This window comes from Centropristis striata, chromosome 14, assembly GCF_030273125.1.
Source record: "Centropristis striata isolate RG_2023a ecotype Rhode Island chromosome 14, C.striata_1.0, whole genome shotgun sequence".
NCBI lineage: Eukaryota > Metazoa > Chordata > Actinopteri > Perciformes > Serranidae > Centropristis > Centropristis striata.
In genome coordinates, this window is record NC_081530.1 from 3,133,428 (window position 1) to 3,154,081 (window position 20,654).

Below are 20,654 nucleotides of genomic sequence, written 5' to 3' on the forward strand. Positions count from 1 at the left end.
CGCTCTATCACATAGGTTTAGAGTAATAGTTTAATTGATGAGCAGGAACATTCTGAGGCTGACCAGACACAGTTCTTGAAGTCCGAATGTGGTCCTCATCACTGCTATAACCACAACACGTAGCCACGATTCTGAGGAGGCATATTAGCTGAAAAGGTGTAGCTTCAGAGCACGCAAACTTAACCGCCATGGGCCCGGCGTGACCCCGTTAAAGGAAAACGTTGACGATTTTTAACCAGATTTGTGTCATCGTATATGCAGATGAAGCTTTTGGCTTCCCTCCTTGTTGCCAGCTCCACTGAATGATATGAAACATGTTGCTAATGTCACATTTCAAGTCATCTGGAGGACTTTCATCTGCTTGCAGAAGCCAGTTGAAAACTGGCAAAGTTGTCCTTGAATGGAAAGTAAACATCCTGCTTAAATCACATTTTAAATTATTTACTGTATTTACACTTTATAGTTCACTTGAATTTATTTCTCCTGTTTGCATATTTTACCGATTTTACAACTCTAGTATGTACTATAAATATATTATGCATGCATAAAATTTGACTTTGTTTACACCCAGCTGCAGCTGAAGTCACTTTCCCTACAAGTTGCACACACACACACACACACACACACACTCATTCCCTGTCAGACAGACAGACAGACGGAAAGACAGACGGAAAGACAGACAGAAAGACAGACAGACGGAAAGACAGACGGAAAGACAAACGGAAAGACAGACGGAAAGACGAGGGACAGACGGAAAGACGAGAGACAGACGGAAAAACGAGAGACAGACAGACAGACGAGAGACAGACAGACAGACGGAAAGATGACAGACAGACAGGCAGACAGACAGACAGACAGACAGACGGAAAGACGACAGACAGACAGACAGACGGAAAGACGACCGACAGACAGACAGACAGACAGACAGACGGAAAGATGACAGACAGACAGACAGACAGACAGACGGAAAGATGAGAGACAGACAGACAGACAGACGGAAAGACGAGAGACAGACAGACAGACAGACAGACAGACAGACGGAAAGACGAGAGACAGACAGACAGACAGACGGAAAGATGACAGACAGACAGACAGACAGACGGAAAGATGACAGACAGACAGACAGACAGACGGAAAGATGACAGACAGACAGACAGACAGACGGAAAGATGACAGACAGACAGACAGACGGAAAGATGACAGACAGACAGACAGACAGACGGAAAGATGACAGACGGACAGACAGACAGACGGAAAGATGACAGACAGACGGACGGACGGACGGACGGACGGAAAGATGACAGACAGACAGATGGAAAGATGAGAGACAGACAGACAGACGGAAAGATGAGAGACAGACAGACACAGACAGACAGACAGACAGACAGACAGACAGACAGACAGACAGACAGACAGACAGACAGACAGACAGACAGACAGACAGACAGACAGGGCCTGGTGCTACTGTTTAGTGCTGAGGCCTGGAGAATGCTGACTGATGCAAAATAGAAACACGGGGGTGGAACAGTTGGAGGGAGGGAGAGAACGAGAGAACGAGAGAGTGAGTGAAAGCCGAAGCCAGACTGATGGCAAGAAAGAGAGAGAGAGAGAGATGGAGCAGCAGAGAGAAGGGTGGAGGAAGGAGGGAGGAAGGAGGGAGGAAGGAGAGACATTATCGAGCCAGTGTGAGTCAGCAGGTTGAGAGCTTCAGGGTGCGGCTCCAGCACATCACTGCTACTGTACATCTCCTACTTTCTATTGGATTCATCCTGAAGTCCACCTCGCTCTGGTATAATGTCACACACTGTTTGTTTCTTATTACATGTGAAATAATCAGCTACATAATCGACAAGCCAATATATCTCAACACATTAAGAATCAACCCATTTCATTATATTATTATCTTTTTTTTTTGTTTTGTTTTGGGGTTTTTTGTTCGTGTCATTAGTTTGTTGTTTATTTATTTTCTTAGAGATCCTCATTTGGGGAATACCAGTTAGCCTTGTATATATGTTTGTCGGTTTACCCTATGTTTTTGTTATTTACTTTGTGAATATATACCTTGAAAAAAAGGGGGGAAAATGCAAGGTACAATATTGTAAAGAAAACAAAATGACTCATTATGTTTGTGAAAGTAAGAAGCCTTGCAATAAAGTATAAAAAAAAAAAAAGGAATCAACCCTTTACATTAGTGTCTTTGGCACGAGGGAGAATGAACTCAGATACATTCCAAAAACTGTCATGGACACAACTTGTTAGCGGTCTGAGGTAGTGGGTGAGATGTTGATAAAGGCTTCTCAGCTCTTCCAATAAAACAAATGGTGGAAAAAACCTTAATGATATTTATTGGCAGCTCCTGTTGGCCTTGTAAAATGCATAATGTGTGCTAACTGTGTGTCTGTGTCTGTGCGTGTGTGTGTGTGTCTGTGTGTCTGTGTGTCTGTGTGTCTGTGTGTCTGTCTGTCTGTCTGTCTGTCTGTCTGTCTGTCTGTCTGTCTGTCTGTGTGTGTGTGTGTGTGTGTGTGTGTGTGCTAACTGTGTGTGTGTGTGTGTGTGTGTGCGCGCTAACTGTGTGTGTGCTAACTGTGTGTGTCTGTGTGCTAACTGTGTGTGCTAACTGTGTGTGCTAACTGTGTCTATGTGTGTGCTAACTGTGTCTATGTGTGTGCTAACTGTGTCTATGTGTGTGCTAACTGTGTCTATGTGTGTGCTAACTGTGTCTGTGTGTGTGTGTGTGTGTGTGTGTGTGTGTGTGTGTGTGTGTAGGACCAGGAGACAACGTGCCGCTGGTGTTTGGTCTGGATGTGACGGACGCCTCTCGGTGGGAGGAGGCGGTGCTGAACCCTGCACTGCAGATACTGGACAGTCTGAGCAAGGTGGGGCCTGCTGGCACCACATCACACCGCCTCATGGTCCTGTTGTAACCTTAATCATTCTACTGGTTATTCATTGTTTATTTTGTTGTTTTGTTTTCCTTTTTCCACCACTTATTGGCCTCTTCTACCTCTATTTCTTCTTTTGTTTGCTTGATCACTTGGAACTTTTTGTCCATCACTCCTTCCTTTTATCTCTTCTTCCTTTTCTCAACTGTCACTTTTTCTTTTACCACTTTACCTCTGTACATTGCATCACTTCCTTTCTTTCATTTTCCTGTTTCCCTCGTTTTTCTTCCTTTTTCATCTCATTTGTGTATCTGACAGTTGGCAGTTAAACGTAAAATGTATTTGTTTAAATATAATTCAGATGGAGAGACATTTAAATCAAATCCAACACATGAAGCAATACATCAGCATACATATTCTGCATTCATAAGAAACTATAATCTACGGTGGCCCTAAGAGCTCACAGCAACTGCAACTTAAGAAAATACATGCAGATGCACAAAACACAAGCAGAATTCAACAATGGCTGCAAGTGTTTTGGTGAGGATTTTTTGGAAAATTCTAAAAAAGACACATTTAACCCTGAACTCTAAACTAAAAACGTTCTCCCATCAAGCAGGGTGAGGAACCAGCTATTCAGCCAATCAGAGTCCAGGGAGCAGAGCAGAGAAATAAACGAAGCCACCACACCTGTGATCTGTGTGACAAAGTGATCATCGGTGACCTGGAGTGGACAGGTGAGGCTGTCCAGCTGCACATTACAACATTTTTATCATACAAAATAACATTCTTTTTTGTTTGTTTGCATGTATGTTTATATGAAATGTAAACGTAGATTTATTTGAGCAATTTTTTGCAGATTTAGTTAGTTAGTTAGTTAGTTAGTTAGGTTCTTTATTGTCCCCAAAGGATAATTGTTCTCACACAGTCAGGTTTTTCTCAGGACAGCATACATTTAAAAGAACAGGGCACAGCACAGTGTGGCAACACTGTGTAGCACACGGATACCAAATACCCCCTCTTCCCACATATACAACATATAACATATGCCATCTATCAAACCCTTTCGGATTTTAAAGTTTCCTAAGGCCCATGAACAGACACTTCCATCAAAAGAAAACAAATCGAAACTTGAAATAGTGAGATTTCCTCAAAATCACTGAAAGTTTGCCAAAGATCAAACATTTTATCCTGCCCTACTCCTCGCAAACAGTCCAAAAAAAAAAAATCTGTGAAACTTTGACTGAACTGCAGGCTGTTAACACAGAGCAGAGGGGAGAGGACAAGAGAGATAGCATGTGGAGCCCCCGTTCTTCTCTTGTGGGCACTATTGTATTTTATTTTGTAAAATTAATTATAAAATAAATTCAACTTGCATTTTTAAAAATGATGAGATGACAAACCCGATCACCTCTGGGATCAAGTTTTATTTATTTATTTGTTTTTTTTTATGCATGTCTCATTATATATCTCATCATGATTCACTGAGTTAAGCTGCTATCTTGTGCCAAAAATATCCAATGTTGTAGAATTTCTTTACCTGCAGCTCACCTGAAGTCCAAAAAGCATCACTACCACGTGAGGAAGAAGAGGAAGACGGATCCAGACGGCGACCAGGTAACAAGTGCAGCTCAGGAGAGTGTGGACGGCGTCTCACAGGACTCTGCTGCTGCTGCTGCTGTTGCCCCGGGCTGCACCGAAACCTCTCAGGACTCTTCCCCAAACACCAGACAACACTCAGAGACGAACCTGTGACATTTAGAGAGTGACAGACTCTGGAGCTCATACATCTTCATCCAGGTTTCCACCGCTGTTCTGCACTAACAGCTGCTTTTACGTCCTCACTTCCCATAGAGATCAAGTTCTCAGCCGTGTAGATCCAGGAATACTGGATGTGGATATCAAAGAACATGTTTGTTCTTCTTCTGAAAAACATTATTTTTTATTTGCAGTTGCTCCTGGGCTCTGAGTATGGATTGTTGCAGCTTTTTTGCCGTGTGCAGCCAAGATCATTTTTAAGGATTCGTTTAAGAGAATTGTAAGAGGACAGTTTATTTTTCTATCGCGATCTTTCGTCTTGTAGCTGCTGACCGAAAAATCTATTTTTAATGTGTTAGCATTTCAGGATTTAACTCTGCCTTATCTTTAGCTAACCACTGTGCACTTTTAACTTCATCCACTTGGTTTTAGAATTGTTCAATAAACCAAAGGATCTGAAAGTTTGTCAATCAATGGAGGATGATGTGTTTTGTTGCCTTGGAAACAGACAAATCTACAAGCTTGTGATGTATTTGCGTCCAGTCTTCCTCCGATTTGGACAGATTTCCAGCAACTTGAGGTCCAACAGGCCAGTCACAACCTATACATTAATACGGGACTATGACTATAAAGAGGAGCCCTGTTGAGATCAATCACAACGGTTTTATCCTTTAATTTTGTATAATAACTTATTTTGTATAATTGTATAATAATACCAATACCAGTGAAATTCCACGATAAAAAACAAAACAATAAATCCCATGTACTACACATAAAGGGCTTTATATAGGCATTTAAAGATTACAAAAAACAACGTCATGAATCCTTCAAGTAATAGCTAAAAAGAAACTATTAACATTATAAAAAAACATTATAAAAAACAACAGTGTTAGAGGCACATATTAACTTCTACACCAACATGATCTTTATAGCCGTGTTTCCATTTAAGTCTAAGCAAGCTTTGAAGCGAAATTTTGAAATGTCGTTTCCATCAACTGTTTCGGAGCTAATAAATAAAGCTGCATAAATGTAGTCTGATCAGAAGATGGCAGTGTAATGAACTGTACCGCTGTAGACTGATCCGTCAGTTAACAGTAGAGGAAGTAGGGATTGCGCTAGAGAGGAAAAAAAACAACAACAAAAAGAAGTAATCGGATAACTTTGGCCACCCAAGAGGGACAATGAAGAGAAGTTTTCAGGAATTAGATTCAACTGGGCAATTTATAATAGTTCTTTCATGGAAACAGCTGATCAGTCATGTGAGTTAAACATTCGCTACATCAGAATTCGGAAAAGCCGTTTCCATCTCCTGTTTAGCACAAAAACACCTCAATTGAGCATAAAAACATTTATGTGCATTTTCAAAAGTTTTATAAAATTTTCAAGTTTTCATCAAAGTCTCATGTAAATCTTCAAAATGATTTAAGAAACATGGCTCTAGCGGTTTGGCATGCTCTTAACAGTGCTTCACTTGCTTTTGCATTTTCAGTTGTTCTTTTACACCTTTGTGCTAAGGAGGAAAAAAAAAACATTTTGCAAAAATCCCCATCTCTGTTTGGCCTCGGCCTCACTGATTGGCATGCTTACACAGCACAAGTGTTTGCCTGCTGCCACCTTGTTTCCCTGTCGTTAAATCAGTTTTTAGCTCTTTGTGTGATAATGACTATCCATCTGATTTGTGCTGTTTGTCTGTCGGTGCAGCTCCGACAGTAGCATAAACCTTGTGTTGGGCTCAGGCTGTGTGTTTCCACAGCAGTGTTTGCAGCTCATTGTTTATCCAGCGGCGTGTCATAGCCCTTTCTAACCAAGGTGTGCCTGCCTGCCTGCCTGCCTGCCTGCCTGCTGCAAAACCACTTACACAATACCTGGCGTTCCTCCAGAGGCCTCTTTTGGCGCTCCTTCTCCTCACCTGCCACTTTTTCTTCTCGCTCCCTCCCTCCTTTTCCTCAGAATCAGACAATTGTTCCACATCCCCGGATAACACTCTATCATCTCTTTCTTTAAAATGTCAGTATTTTGGTTTTGTTTACACCCGCCCCAGTGTTTGACCTCATCCACAGGACTAAAAATATTTCCAGCCATATAATAGCGGGAAATATGTGTGTGTGAGAGTGTGTGTGTGTCCCACATTCTCAAACTGGGTCAAGCTTACTGGGAGCTAACCATACAGAATGTAATCACACTGGTAGCAAAGGTCAGTGTGCAACTGGTGTCTGATTTTTATGACCCTCTGCCTGTTTGGCCTCTGCTTTGTTTTTCTTTCCTTCTGTTGTACATTTTTTTAATTAGACTTACAGGTTCTTTGTTTTCTTTTCCCTCCAGATAGTTTTTCCATCTTCATAATAGATAGATAGATAGATAGATAGATAGATAGATAGATAGATTACTTTATTAATCTCCGAAGGGAAATTCGGTTGTCACAGCAGTCCGGTATTCAAGTACAATAAAATACAATAGAATAAAATACAGAGGTAGCATAAATAAAAACAACAATAGAAAAAAAACACAGAATGGAACAAGGACACTTAAGAAGTTAAAAAAAGAAGATCATAATCACAAAAACATGACTGGTGTCTGATTTTTATGACCCTGTCCCTGTTTGGCCTCTGCTTTGTTTTTCTTTCCTTCTGTTGTACATTTTTTTAATTCGACTTACAGGTTCTTTGTTTTCTTTTCCCTCCAGAGAGTTTTTCCATCTTCATAATCACAAAAACATGACTGAAATCATCATCATTCATGTGATACACTTTTTTTTTTTAAAGCCTTACATTTTCTTAAGCAACTTTCTGTGTGGTATGTTCTTATCTGGAGTGCCTCAGCGAGTCTGGCCCTGGCACCTCCAGGCACTGCTGAATCACTCCGCATCTAAAAAGGAAAGCTTGTGCAACTCAATGACATAAGGCCTCTTGAACGGTGCACACACACACACACACACACACACGCGCACTCACAGAAGTGGAGAACTAGGGCAGCGTCCACAGTCACAAGGCTAATTAGTGATTTACACACCGCGCCGATGCAGTGGATCATCTATGGACGCGCACGCTCCTGCGCTGAGTGAACTCATTAGCTGCAGACAGCGAGCACAAAGACTCAAACACACAAGACGAGCTTTGGAAACCTGCGACTATAACCTCCCACACACAAATAAACGCTCTAAAAGTGGAGTTCTGCTTTCTTGAGTGTTTGATTTGATGACTGCTGCTACTTGAGCAGGCTTAGAGCAATCCTGTGAGTGTGTATGTGTGTGTGTTTGTGTATGTATGTATAGCTGCATTAGTCAGCCAGCCGCACGATAATTCACCCAGTTTTAGCGCTCCATTTCTGTCTCTCCCTCTCTCAGTCTAGTCCTGCCTATAGCGGCTCAGCAGCAGTATATGTTCACAGAGCACACACTGTCCTATACATGAGGCCCACCGTGGGGGAACTACAGGCGTACTTATGTAACCCATGCTGCAGCTTATAGATGCTTGTTGTCTGTGTCTGGCCCGTTTGGCCTCTGGGACTAGCTTTACTGCACATACTGCATCCACTATGTCCAATGAATACTTTTCACTGCACCTCAGGTCTTCTATGCATCACATGTTTGACATTGACTTGCCAGTCAAATTTTGTTAATCGATAGTTTTTGTAATTTGTGGAGAAAAAAAGACCAATCTTAGCTGGTTTCTGCTGCACAGATTTGATTGTCTGTTTGATAATCCTGTACATTAAAACCTTTTGTTTTAAGGTTTTGGATTGTCAATTGAACAAGCAAACTATTTATAATAGTTTCTTTGGTGTGAAATAGCACTTTTTAACACTTTTTTTTTGCTTAAGTTTAAGGATCAAAACAGAGTGGATAAGGTTAGAAAAAAGAACAGGGATAAATTATTCTGTTCGTAACTACTGAAGTTGCATTAACATGCATGTTGTCCGCAGCCCCCGCTCACTGAACAGAATCTCACATGCACAGTTCAGATCACCCAAAAAAGAAACAAGATGACAAAAAAAGGGAAACAAAATGACCAAGAAAGACGCAAATTGACCACAAAATGATCAAAAAAGACACATATTGACCGCAAAATGATCAAAAAAGACACAAAATGACCAAAAAAGACACAAAATGACCAAAAAGGCACAAAATGACCAAAAAAACAAACACAAAATGACCAAAAAAAGACATTAAATGACCAAAAACACATTAACACATGAACACTTTAACACAGTGGAGACAGAGCTGACTTCCAAAATGATTTGGCGACCCCCAGAAATCATCTCGCGACCCCAATTTGGGTCCCGACCCCAAGGTTGAGAATAGCTGGTGTAGGTGACATTGACTGTGAAGCATACATATGGAAGTTTTGGATTTAGAAGTTACAAAGTTGACAATTATGTAATCCCTACAAATTTCAATGCATTAATTCCCTTATGTATACCTACAAGCAGTAGATTAGAAGAGCCTGCATGGTGATGGGTATTTTTCATGAAATGCAGGAAAGATTTTTTGGGGAAATTACTCTTATTCACTTTTTTGCCAAGAGATAGAAAAGAGGATTGATACCACTCTTAGTGTATGATACATTTTAAGCTACAGTCCGTAGCAGGTTAGCTTAGCCTAGCTAAGCGCAAAGACTGGAAATGCGGCGGACCGTTAGCATTTCTTTTTAAATAGTGAATTTGAAATTATTAAAGAAATGAGATATCACATAATTAATTACCTTTATAGATGTATTTTGTCAACTTTAGACAGAGCCAGGCTAGCTTTCCTCTGTTCACAGTCTGTATGCTAAGCTAAGTAGCTTCATATTTAGCAGATACATATGAGAGTGGTGTCAATTTCCTCATCTAACTTTTCAGAAGGGAGCAAATAAGTGTAAAGTGTATTTCCAATATGTCAAAATATGTTTGTTTTTTTTTTTTCCACATATATCTTTATTGGGTTGTCAGGACATAATACACATTCAATCAGAAAAGGTACAATTCACCCATTTTTCCCCCTTTTAAAACAACCCCCCGAACCAGAGAGTTACATTCACATAAAATAAGCAATAAACAATAAATAGTAATGATAATGAGAAAATACAACTCTCTCCCCCTCAAAGAAAAACAGGAGGGGTGAACAGTAGCCAAATAAACAATAATAAAAATTAAAAAACGAAAAATAAAAATATACATATATACATACATACATATAAATACACATAAAACCAAACAAATAATAATAATACTAAATAAATAAATAAAATAAAAAGGAACATTTAGAGGAGATATACAGAATGCTTGGAAAAAACAAAGGAAAAAATAGCTATAACAATTTGTATATGTTGTGCCTAGAGTTTCAAAATATGTTTTTTAATAAGTAAATCATAAAACACTTATCTAAAAACAAAAACCAACATTTTTGTGCTAGTCAAGCTAGGTAGCCTAGCCACTGATGCTAATCTAGGTGTGTGTTGTTGAACTTGCAGGGCTTCTCCCCCTCAGAGCTCTGCTGTAGTAGTGTGTCATCCAGTGACTGTGCAACTAGGTAATTTGAAGTCCACTTAATCCTAATCTCTAATCCCATTTGACTAAACATTCTCTGCCATCTGGCCCTGGCGAGACGAACAACACACTCACACGCACCTACACACACGCAGACAGACATGCAAGCAGCTAATCAGATAGAGCAGCAGCTGTGGGTTCAACATGCTGTTGACTTGACTACCATGAAGAACCTTTTATTTATGAAAAATATCAGCTCTGTTGAGATAATACAGAAGGACAAATATTTGGCAGAACACTAGACACCACACAGTCTTATAATCTCAGAGTAGAAGTATGTGGAACGTGAAGGACTTGTGTGTCAGGCTGCCAGCTGTTTATGAATTTATTCAAGCTTTATCTGCAGTACAGAGAATACCAAGTGCTCTTATTTATGCCCTTTAACACAATTTTCCTCATTTATTGTCTTTAGAGATTGGTGTGTTTGTGTGTGTGTGTGTGTGTGTCCCTGCATGTAAGCTTCCTCTGTTCAGGGTCAGTGGTTTGCTGTCTATTAGGAAGAGGACAAAGACGATTCAAAAACTTGGGTATTGCATAACCAAGTGAGAAACTCAACACAGTCAGGTGTGACTCCATCAGATAAAAGAGCATTGTGCTTTTCTGTGTGCGTGTGTGTGTGTGTGTGTGTGTGTGTGTGTGTGTGTGTCTGTGTCTTTATATAGTTGTGAGGACCAACCCATGGCAGAATACCAACAGTGTGAGGACATTTGTATTTGTGAGGACATTTTTCCCGGTCCTCACAAAGAAAATGCTAGGATAGCCTCTAAAGGCCTTAATTAATCATCTGTATGAATTTCAGGGAAGGTCCTAACAGAGATGGTAAACCCTGAAATGTGTGTGTTGGGCTAGGGGAAGTGGTGGTCCTCACAACTATTAAAGACATGTATGTATGTATGTGTATGTGTATGTGTGTGTTTGTCTTCATATAGTTGTGAGGACCAACCCATGGCAGAACACCAACATTGTGAGGACATTTGTAGTTGTGAGGACATTTTTTCCAGTCCTCACAAAGAAAATGCTAGGATAGCCTCTAAAGGCCTTAATTAATCATCTGTATGAATTTCAGGGAAGGTCCTAACAGAGTTGGTAAACCCTGAAATGTGTGTGTTGGGCTAGGGGAAGTGGTGGTCCTCACAACTATTAAAGACATGTATGTATGTGTATGTGTGTGTTTGTCTTTATATAGTTGTGAGGACCAACCCATGGCAGAACACCAACAGTGTGAGGACATTTGTAGTTGTGAGGACTTTTTTTCCAGTCCTCACAAAGAAAATGCTAGGATAGCCTCTAAAGGCCTTAATTAATCATCTGTATGAATTTCAGGGAAGGTCCTAACAGAGTTGGTAAACCCTGAAATGTGTGTGTTGGGCTAGGGGAAGTGGTGGTCCTCACAACTACACAAAGACATGTATGTGTGTGTGTGTGTGTGTGTGTGTATGTGTGTGTGTGTGTGTGTGTGTCCACGTGAGTGCACAGTTTGTTTTTTGCATGTTTCATATTGGCAATACAATACAAAACACACACCACAGCCACCACAGCTGTATCTGCTCTGGTGCCTGTGTGTGTTTGTGGCTCTCTTTGCATAGCTGTGTGTTTATATGGATCATGGATTACACACACACACACACACACACAGACACACACACATATGGCCAGAGCTGCCCAATGTGTGTGTTGCAGCCCGATCCAGCCCGGAGACGATGTTTTAGAATGTTTCAGTGCGATCTGATATATCTGCATCCAGAGCCAAGTGCAGACCATCATTTATTGATGTGTGTGTCTATAGGGACAAACGAGGTTCAATGAGTTTATGCAGCTCCCTCTCTCTCTTTTTGTCACGCTGTCTGGCTCCTGGTGTGGCCGCCGTATTCGAAAAAAAAAGCAGCGACAGAAGGACGAGGAGAGGGAGAGATGTGATTAGATATGAAAAGCCTCTAAGGAAAGTGTCATAGGTGCAGTGTTAGTGTTTGCATGGCTTCCTATAGTCTCTCTCACTCTTTCTCTCTTTCTCTCTGCTGCATATTTCCTGCCCGGGTTATGTAATGCGGGGGCCGCTCGCTACTTTTTCCCCTTCTTCTTCTTCTACCCTTCCCAATCCAGAGCATGACATGCCTTCCTGTTTTTCCAGCAACCCAGTGAACTCTTTTCCCAGGGCAACACTTAGGAGGGCGGGCACACACACACACACATACACACTGTACACACTGTAAGTATTGTAAGTAATGTGCTTATTTTAGACAAAGCTGCTTACCATTGATGTATTGTGTCTGGTGGGCCACATAAATGTCATTGTCTCACTCCTCTCACGTGTGTGTGTGTATGTTTGTGTGTGTGTGTGTGTGTGTGTTGCCTCCATATCATAATACATTTCCTCCTCTGTCTTCCTGTCTTCATTTCTTCTCTTATTTATCAGTGTGTCCACTTGTTTTCACCTTTGCTCTCAGGCAGGAAGTGGGTGTGCCAGCCCATAAAAGACCAACAATGCAGCCTGGTTGCCTGTTGTGTGTGTGTGTGTGTGAGAGAGAGAGAGAAAGAGAGAGAGAGAGTGTGTGTGTTCATTTGATTGCATGTGTGTGCACAGGGAGCAATGTACTCTTTGCAGTGTACTGTGAGACAAAGAGTGTGTGTGTGTGTGTGTGTGTGTGTGTTTGTGTGTGTGTTTCCATTGTCAGTGGCTTAAGCGCTGGAGCCGGCTTTTTCCCGCCAGTGCGGCGTTTTGTGGGAGGGGTTTTGGCAGAGCTCAGCAGCAACAAAGAGCCAGAGCTTCCCGCCCGATATGCTAATAGGCTGAGAGGGGGCGGGGCCGGGAGCCTCCCCTACTGCAGCGCTTAACGCTTTCACTGCCACAGTGGAAATGAGTAAAGTGCAGACACCCTGTCTGCACTTTACTCATGTGTGTGTCATGAGTGTGTGTGTGTCATGTGTGTGTGTGTGTGTGTGTGTGTGTGTGTGTGTGTACATGTTGTTCTTGTGTCCTCAGAAGGACAAAACAAGGAGGGAAGTCTAAAGAAAGGACAGTTGAAGTTGAAGGTTCAGGAGTGAAGTTTGATTTAGTGTTAGGTTAAGATAAAAAAAAGTACTGTTTACACAACATTAGTCACATTTTGCCCTATGCTGTCTTATTCCAAAAAGTGTACACACAAGTGTACAAATTGTTTGGTGCAAAACTCAGCTTATCAATGGCCAAATTAACCTGCTAAAATGAGCAGCAGTATCCATACTGACCCTCTATTCTTCCCACTGTCTATTGCTATGCTGGAATATCACATGGCTCCAGATTTTCTGTGCAGAAATTTTATTGAACATGAAATAGTTTGGGAATTTGCACCATGAGGGATATTGTTAAAGCAATCTTTAACCCTTGTGCCTCACTTTAGATCAGCTATTCTCAACCTTGGGGTCGGGACCCCAATTGGGGTCGCAAGATGATTTCTGGGGGTCGCCAAATCATTTTGGAAGTCAGCTCTGTCTCCACTGTGTTAAAGTGTTCATGTGTGTTAGTCTTTTTGGTCACTTAATGTCTTTTTTTGTTAATTTTGTGTCTTTTTAGGTCATTTTATGTATTTTTTTTTATCCTTTTGTGGTCAATTTGTGTCTTTTTTGGTAATTTTGTTTCCTTTTTTGGTCTTTTTTTAGTCATTTTGTGTCTTTTTTTGGTCATTTTGTGTCTTTTTTGGTCATTTTGTGTCTTTTTTGATCATTTTTTGGTCATTTTGTGTCTTTTTTGATCATTTTGTGGTCAATTTGTGTCTTTTTTGGGTGATCTGAACTGTGCGTGTGAGATTGTGTTCAGTGAGTGGGGGTCACGGACAACATGCATGTTAAATTGGTGGTCGCGACTCAAAAAGGTTGAGAACCCCCCCCCCCCCCCCCCAGATCAGAACAGATCATTTTTCACACAATGTCTGTCTGAATAAACCTGAACTGCTCCGTTTTACTGCCTGTATCTTTAAGACCCCTTCCCGAAAAAGTCCAGTCTGCTCTGATTGGTCGGTGTTTCCAGGTCTTTATTTTTGCTCTCTGCATCTTTATATCATCACAGCCGAGGAATTACTATAAAATCACTATAGCAACACTTTCTACCAATATGTATAATTGTAGTATAGTTGCGATATCACAACTTCATGCAAGTGTTTAATGGCACAGTTTCTGACTACAGGCTGCATGCATTTCTCCATTTAGTGAGTGTTTTGATACTTAAACAATGTTCATATAGCACCTAGACCTGCTCCACAATCATAAAAGTCAAGCAATTTTTACAATATAGGACCATTAAATCATATGACTGACATAACAAAGCTCTAAAGCTAAATGATAAGTCATTTTACCCATCTGCCACTAAATAACACAATTATTTAAACCACCAGCTACTTTGTTTCAGTATACACTACTGGTCAAAAGTTTTAGAACACACCAACTTTTATTGGAAAGATAAAATTTAATTGAAAATTATGCAGTTTAATGTCTCAGTCTACTCTGAAATTAATGCACATTTAAAATTCTTTATTGAGCATGATAGTGTTTTGAAAATAAAAAAAAGATTCAAAATCACATTTTATGTTGAACTAAAGGACTAAAAAAAGACACAAAATGACCAAAAAAAAGACACAAAATTACAAAAAAAGACACCAAAAGACACAAAATGACTTACAAAGACATGAAAAGAATTAAAAAATGGACAAAATAGCCCAAGACTTCATAGAGTTAAGTTGTTAACCCATTTCTTGTTCCCTGAAAAGAGGCCTCCTTGTATAATTCTGAAATGTACATTATCTTTCAGTTTTGGTTAAGCTTACCTTTTTTTATTTACCTCTGGCAGTTCACCACTTACCTTTGTACCCTTTCAAGCTGTTCATTTGACTTGAACTGCTTGAATTTCAATAAAAAAATTGAAAAATTGGGGTGTTCTAAAACTTTTGACCGGTAGTGTATTTTGAAGTTCCTGCATAGGATAAACACACGACTGCTCACCTGAACATGCTCTAAATTTACTGCTACTACTTTAGTTTCATTGTGTAACTGATGCTTCACTAAAAACTGTAAAACTTTCTGCACCGTTCACACTTGGAGCTCTGCTAGCTCTTTACAGGTATCGTAAAACAGATGTGTGTGTTCATTGTTGTGTAGCAGCCCATGGCTCACCCATGTTTTAAGTGTTATGCAACCCAACGAAACATTAGATGGCATATAGACCAATAGCAGCTGTTGTCCACACACATGTGCGCTCCACACACATTCTCCGTTTCAAACAAAGGGCCCTATTATATGAAGTTGTGTGCTTCAACATGCTAAGCAACAGCAGAAATGGGGACTCAAACACATCATACACTTTCAGATATTTCAGATATTCACTCTCCATTTGTGCGTTTCTCTTCTACAAACTATATATATGTATGTCCAGTTGATGTATTGATGTAAACATTAGAGTAACAGTATGCAGCAGACAATTGATTCTTTAACAAGCGTAGTCATGCAGTTGCTTTTTTCTCCCAGAGCCAGTAGCTGCCTGCTTATTTATGTGACTTGTGTGTAAATATTTAAAGAGCATGAGCTTGTAGATTTAACACTTTAGTCCCACAACATTTAATGCTAAATGTAAACCACTACACTAACATTTGCAGAGATAATGCTAATAAATAAATGATATTGTACAGATGTACCTGTTGTTTCTCCTGCATTAAGTATTAGATTTGTCATGGCTCAGGTTTGTTTTAAAAGAGAATATTTAACAATTACTTTTTCAGAATTTATTGACCCTGACACAGATCATATGTGGGTATCCATCCATCCATCCATCCATCCATCCATCCATCCAAAGATTTGTCCATCCCTCCATCCATCCATAGATCCATACATCCATCCATAGATTTGTCCATCCATCCATCCATCCATACAAAGATTTGTCCATCCATCCATCCATCCATCCATCCATCCATCCATCCATCCATCCATCCATCCAAAGATTTGTCCATCCCTTCATCCATCCATCCATCCCTCCATCCAAAGATTTGTCCATCCCTTCATCCATCCATCCATCCCTCCATCCAAAGATTTGTCCATCCCTTCATCCATCCATCCATCCATCCAAAGATTTGTCCATCCCTCCATCCATCCATCCATCCATCCAAAGATTTGTCCATCCATCCATCCATCCATCCAAAGATTTGTCCATCCATCCATCCAAAGATTTGTCCATACATCCATCTATAGATTCATCCATCCATCCATCCATCCATCCATCCATCCATCATCCATCCATCCAAAGATTTGTCCATCCATCCATCCATCCATCCATCCATCCATCCATCCATCCATCCATCCAAAGATTTGTCCATACATCCATCTATAGATTCATCCATCCATCCATCCATCCATCCATTCATGCAATCATACATTTATTTATCTGGGGCCGTGTCGCGGAGGCAACAGGCTAAGTGAAGTATGCTGGACTTCCCTCATCCTGCAGCATCTTCTCTCATGCTGAGTGGAGCCTCCTTACGGAGGAAGCTCATTCTGGCTGCTGGTATCTGTGATCTCATTCTTCCAGTCACTACAAAGCTGATGACCACAGGTGAGGGTCGGAGAGTGGTTGGTGTGATTAAAGGAGAGCTTTCTCTTTCAGCTCAGCTCCCTCTTCACCACAATGCTGCAACACTGCTGGTGAAGAAGACCTTGAGATACACAAAGTACTTCACTTTGGGCAGAAACTCACTACAAAGTCTGAGACCAAAGCAGAGAACCATAATCAGTGGCACCAAGTCTGAGACTATGTATGCATACGTACAGTCAGTGTAAAGATTTCTGACACAACTTCACCTTTTTTCAATAGAAAGGAAAAGAGTACAAAACTCCAGCAACACTTGCAGAATAAAAAAAGACCTTTACTGTTGATCACTCTGTTGAAAAACAAAACATGCTTGGCTCATAATGTGCAACACTGCAAGTGTTGATGACCTCCTCTTTAAACACACATTTTTTTTCACTTGAGACTAAATTGAATGAAAACATTCTATGATCTATATTTGTTCGCCAACTTTAAAAAAAAATGCCAAAATGCACTTAATATCTGCAGAATTCTTAACTTTAAAAAAACAAAACATTTTATTGAGGTTTATGCCAGACAAATACAAACAAATACATGTTACCTTGTTACAGTTACATGGTTAAGAAAAACATCTTATGAGCATTTATCAGTATTTTAGGCCCAGTCTTATTATTATTATTTTTTTAAACAAACAACCAAAAAAAAAGAAATGCAGTCCAGCAACAATGTAAAAACAAGCCAGATCTACCGTCACTTTTAATGATCAGAAAACACTCGCTGTCATTCAGCTACACAAATAATGTGCTGCTAATGTACTGCTCCTTGCATGGTGTGTTCACTTGTGTGTAAAAAGGGATAAAGGGTTAAATGCAGAGGTTGAATTTCCCCATTGTGGGATTAATAAAGTAATCTTCTTCTTCTTAAACACACACAGAGATGTGTGTTACACACTCAGCACGGTTGGTTTGTACATTCACACAGCGCAGAACGTGCAGAGCAACAGTTGGTCGCCATAACGACACCCGGGCTGTTTTACATTGCGGCTAGCGAGGACAATGACTTTGTGCTGATATGAAGTATTTTAGGGCTGGTGTGTTTATCAGATAGGTGTGTAAGCGGGAGACAACGAGGGAAAAGAGTGTGCGTGTGTGTGTGTGTGTGTGGGCTGTGTTACAGTTCAGTGAAAGGCGGGAGGGGAAGCCAGTGGAGGGAAACCACTGTTGAATGAGTATCACACACACAGTTTGGCTGATAAGGTTCCCTCCTCGGGGCAGTTAACGGTTAACAGCTGATCCGTTTGGGCCGAGCCCTGCTGCAGCACAGCAACTCACAGAGGGAAAGCAACAATGCAAGTGGGGACTTTGCAAAACATTTCAGGGGAACTTTGGGATGATCTGATAGCCTCGACTGTTGGAGGAGAGTAACTGAAAAGAAGATTTCACAACTCATGACCCTGTTTGCTCTGCAGGTTTTGCACATCACAACTCAAGGTTCCACCTGCATAACAAAGACTAGAGTGTGGTTTTGTATTTGCCTACTTTACTTCCTAATTTCAATATAAAATTAGTTGTAAATGTCTTCTTCAGTGGCGGTTCTAGATTAATTTTACTGTGGGGGCCAGTGTTTAATCAGAGGGGCACATTAAAAACGACAAAGATGATATCTAAGCAATCAAAACCCTTATTTTAGCTATTTAAACATCTTATTTAAGCATATTTGGAATATGAAACAATGAGACTTATCAACAATTACAATTATTTTTGTAAGAAAATGACATTTCTCATTTTTGTGCACAATTACTTATTTATTTTGAAAGTGCAATACAGTGAGAATAATCTTTTTTTATATATATACACAAGCTTTTATTGCACAATTAAACTATTAAACAATGTACACATTCTGGGTTCCTTTTGTGCATAATGAGATATTGTTTGAACAAAAATTAGGTAAGAATTGTTCCATCGTTCATCGTTATAAATTGATCATTTTATTATTAATTTATCCTAAATTCACCAAAGGTTAGCATTAGATAATACCTCATTTGCATATTTAAACATATTATTTCATAGAATACTAAAAAAATAATTGTCTTAATGAAAGTAATAATCTGGGGAAGTTTCATGCTGATATTAATTAGTTAAAAACTTTATTCTATTCATCTGTAGTTTCTGGAAAACGTGGAATCTTGCAAGGCTTTTTTTCCACAAAATTGTTTTTTGCTTCGTATTTTGAGTCAGAAATCTTCACTTCAGTAGCATTTAAATACACCAAACTTTCCTTTTCCTTTCCCTTTTAACAGAGGGGTGTGTCATATATCATTCATAGCCTGATAATAAAAAAAACAAGAATTTTGAGCCTGGCTTTATCCATTGTTCATATGTCTATTTGGAAAATGTATGCAAATAATCACATGAGATAACGCTTAATTTGCATTTTTTTTAACAGAACATTTCAGAAAAGTTGTAAATAAAGGAAAGTTTCTATTGATTTAAATGTTTACCCTGCTCACAAGTGTTCCTTTCAGTTTCTGTCACTGAGTCCACAAAGTTACTATCTGATTTCACTTTCTCTTATTCAGGCTTCATGTGATCTATAGAAGGCCGGAGCTGCAGTAAATAATTGATGTTTGTCAGGAGTAACGCGGGTTTGAATTTGAATGCATGGGGAAGTAAAGTGAGACAGTGGCTCCTTATTTATTACATGACAGTTAGGGCACAAAGCCAGACCCCACCACACACACACACACACACACACACACACACCTCTTTGTTAACCACGAGCTACACCACATTTGCCTAACATCTATCTTTTTCATTTAACTTCCAAATCTTTTGTAATAAGTGTGTGTGTCTGTGTGTCCGTCTGTCTGTCTGTCTGTCTGTCTCTGTGTCTGTGTGTGTGTGTGTGTGTGTGTGTTCTTGTACTTCCTACATAGTGGGGACCAGCACACGTTTTTAACCAACAGAGTGAGGACCTTTTTGCAAAGTGAGGACATTTCGGCCGGTCCTCACTTCTTTAAAGGCTTTTTTTTTTAGATTTCAGACTTTGTTTTAAGGGTTAAAGGTTACATGATAATGATAATTAACTGAAACTGTATTGTGTGGTTACAAAAATAACTAAAATTACAGTGAAAATGTCCTTCGTTTTCGTCTTTGTCAACTTTTTTCATACATAATGAAGATGGATAAGACAAAGGAAATAAAGGCAAAATTTTACTGTGACCTCTTTTAATCTCCCACCCAACAAATACCCCATTACAAAAAACTACAACTAATAAAAACTAAACTAAAACTAAAGTATTAAAAAAAAAAATCACAACAAAATGAAAACTAAAACTAATGAAAAATCCAAAACTATTATAACCTTGCAAGGGAATTTACTGTTCCAATGAGGGTCCTCACAAAGATAGAAGTACAAGAGTGTGTGTGTGTGTGTGTGTGTGTGTGTGTGTGTGTGTGTGTGTGTGTTCGTGTGTTCTTGTACTTCCTACATAGTGGGGACCAGAACACGTTTTTAACCAACAGTTAAGGTGAGGACCTTTTTGCAAAGTGAGGACATTTCGGCCGGTCCTCACTTCTTTAAAGGCTTTTTTTTTTTAGATTTCAGACTTTGTTTTAAGGGTTAAAGGTTACAAGATAATGATAATTAACTGAAACTGTATTGTGTGGTTACAAAACTAACTAAAATTATAGTGAAAATGTCCTTCGTTTTCGTCTTTGTCAACTTTTTTCATACATAATGAAGATGGATCAGACAAAGGAAATAAAGGCAAAATTTACTGTGGCCTCTTTTAATCTCCCACCCAACAAATACCCCATTACAAAAAACTACAACTAATAAAAACTAAACTAAAACTAAAGCATTAAAAAGAAAAAATCAAACAAAATGAAATGAAAAATGAAAATGAAAACTAATGAAAAATCCAAAACTATTATAACCTTGCA

At 39.6% G+C, this 20,654-nt stretch overlaps 1 protein-coding gene across 1 annotated transcript in view; it reads left to right on the plus strand.

The window, feature by feature from the left end:
• The window catches only part of trit1 (tRNA isopentenyltransferase 1), a 63,339-nt gene extending 58,227 nt beyond the window's left edge, over positions 1-5,112 (plus strand). Inside the window, exons 9-11 of the mRNA XM_059349964.1 lie at positions 2,767-2,876; positions 3,502-3,619; positions 4,429-5,112. Of these exons, the coding sequence (XP_059205947.1) occupies positions 2,767-2,876; positions 3,502-3,619; positions 4,429-4,637 (437 nt within the window). The 3' untranslated portion in view covers positions 4,638-5,112. The remainder of the gene's footprint in view (positions 1-2,766; positions 2,877-3,501; positions 3,620-4,428) is intronic.
• The last annotated feature ends 15,542 nt before the right edge of the window (positions 5,113-20,654 follow it).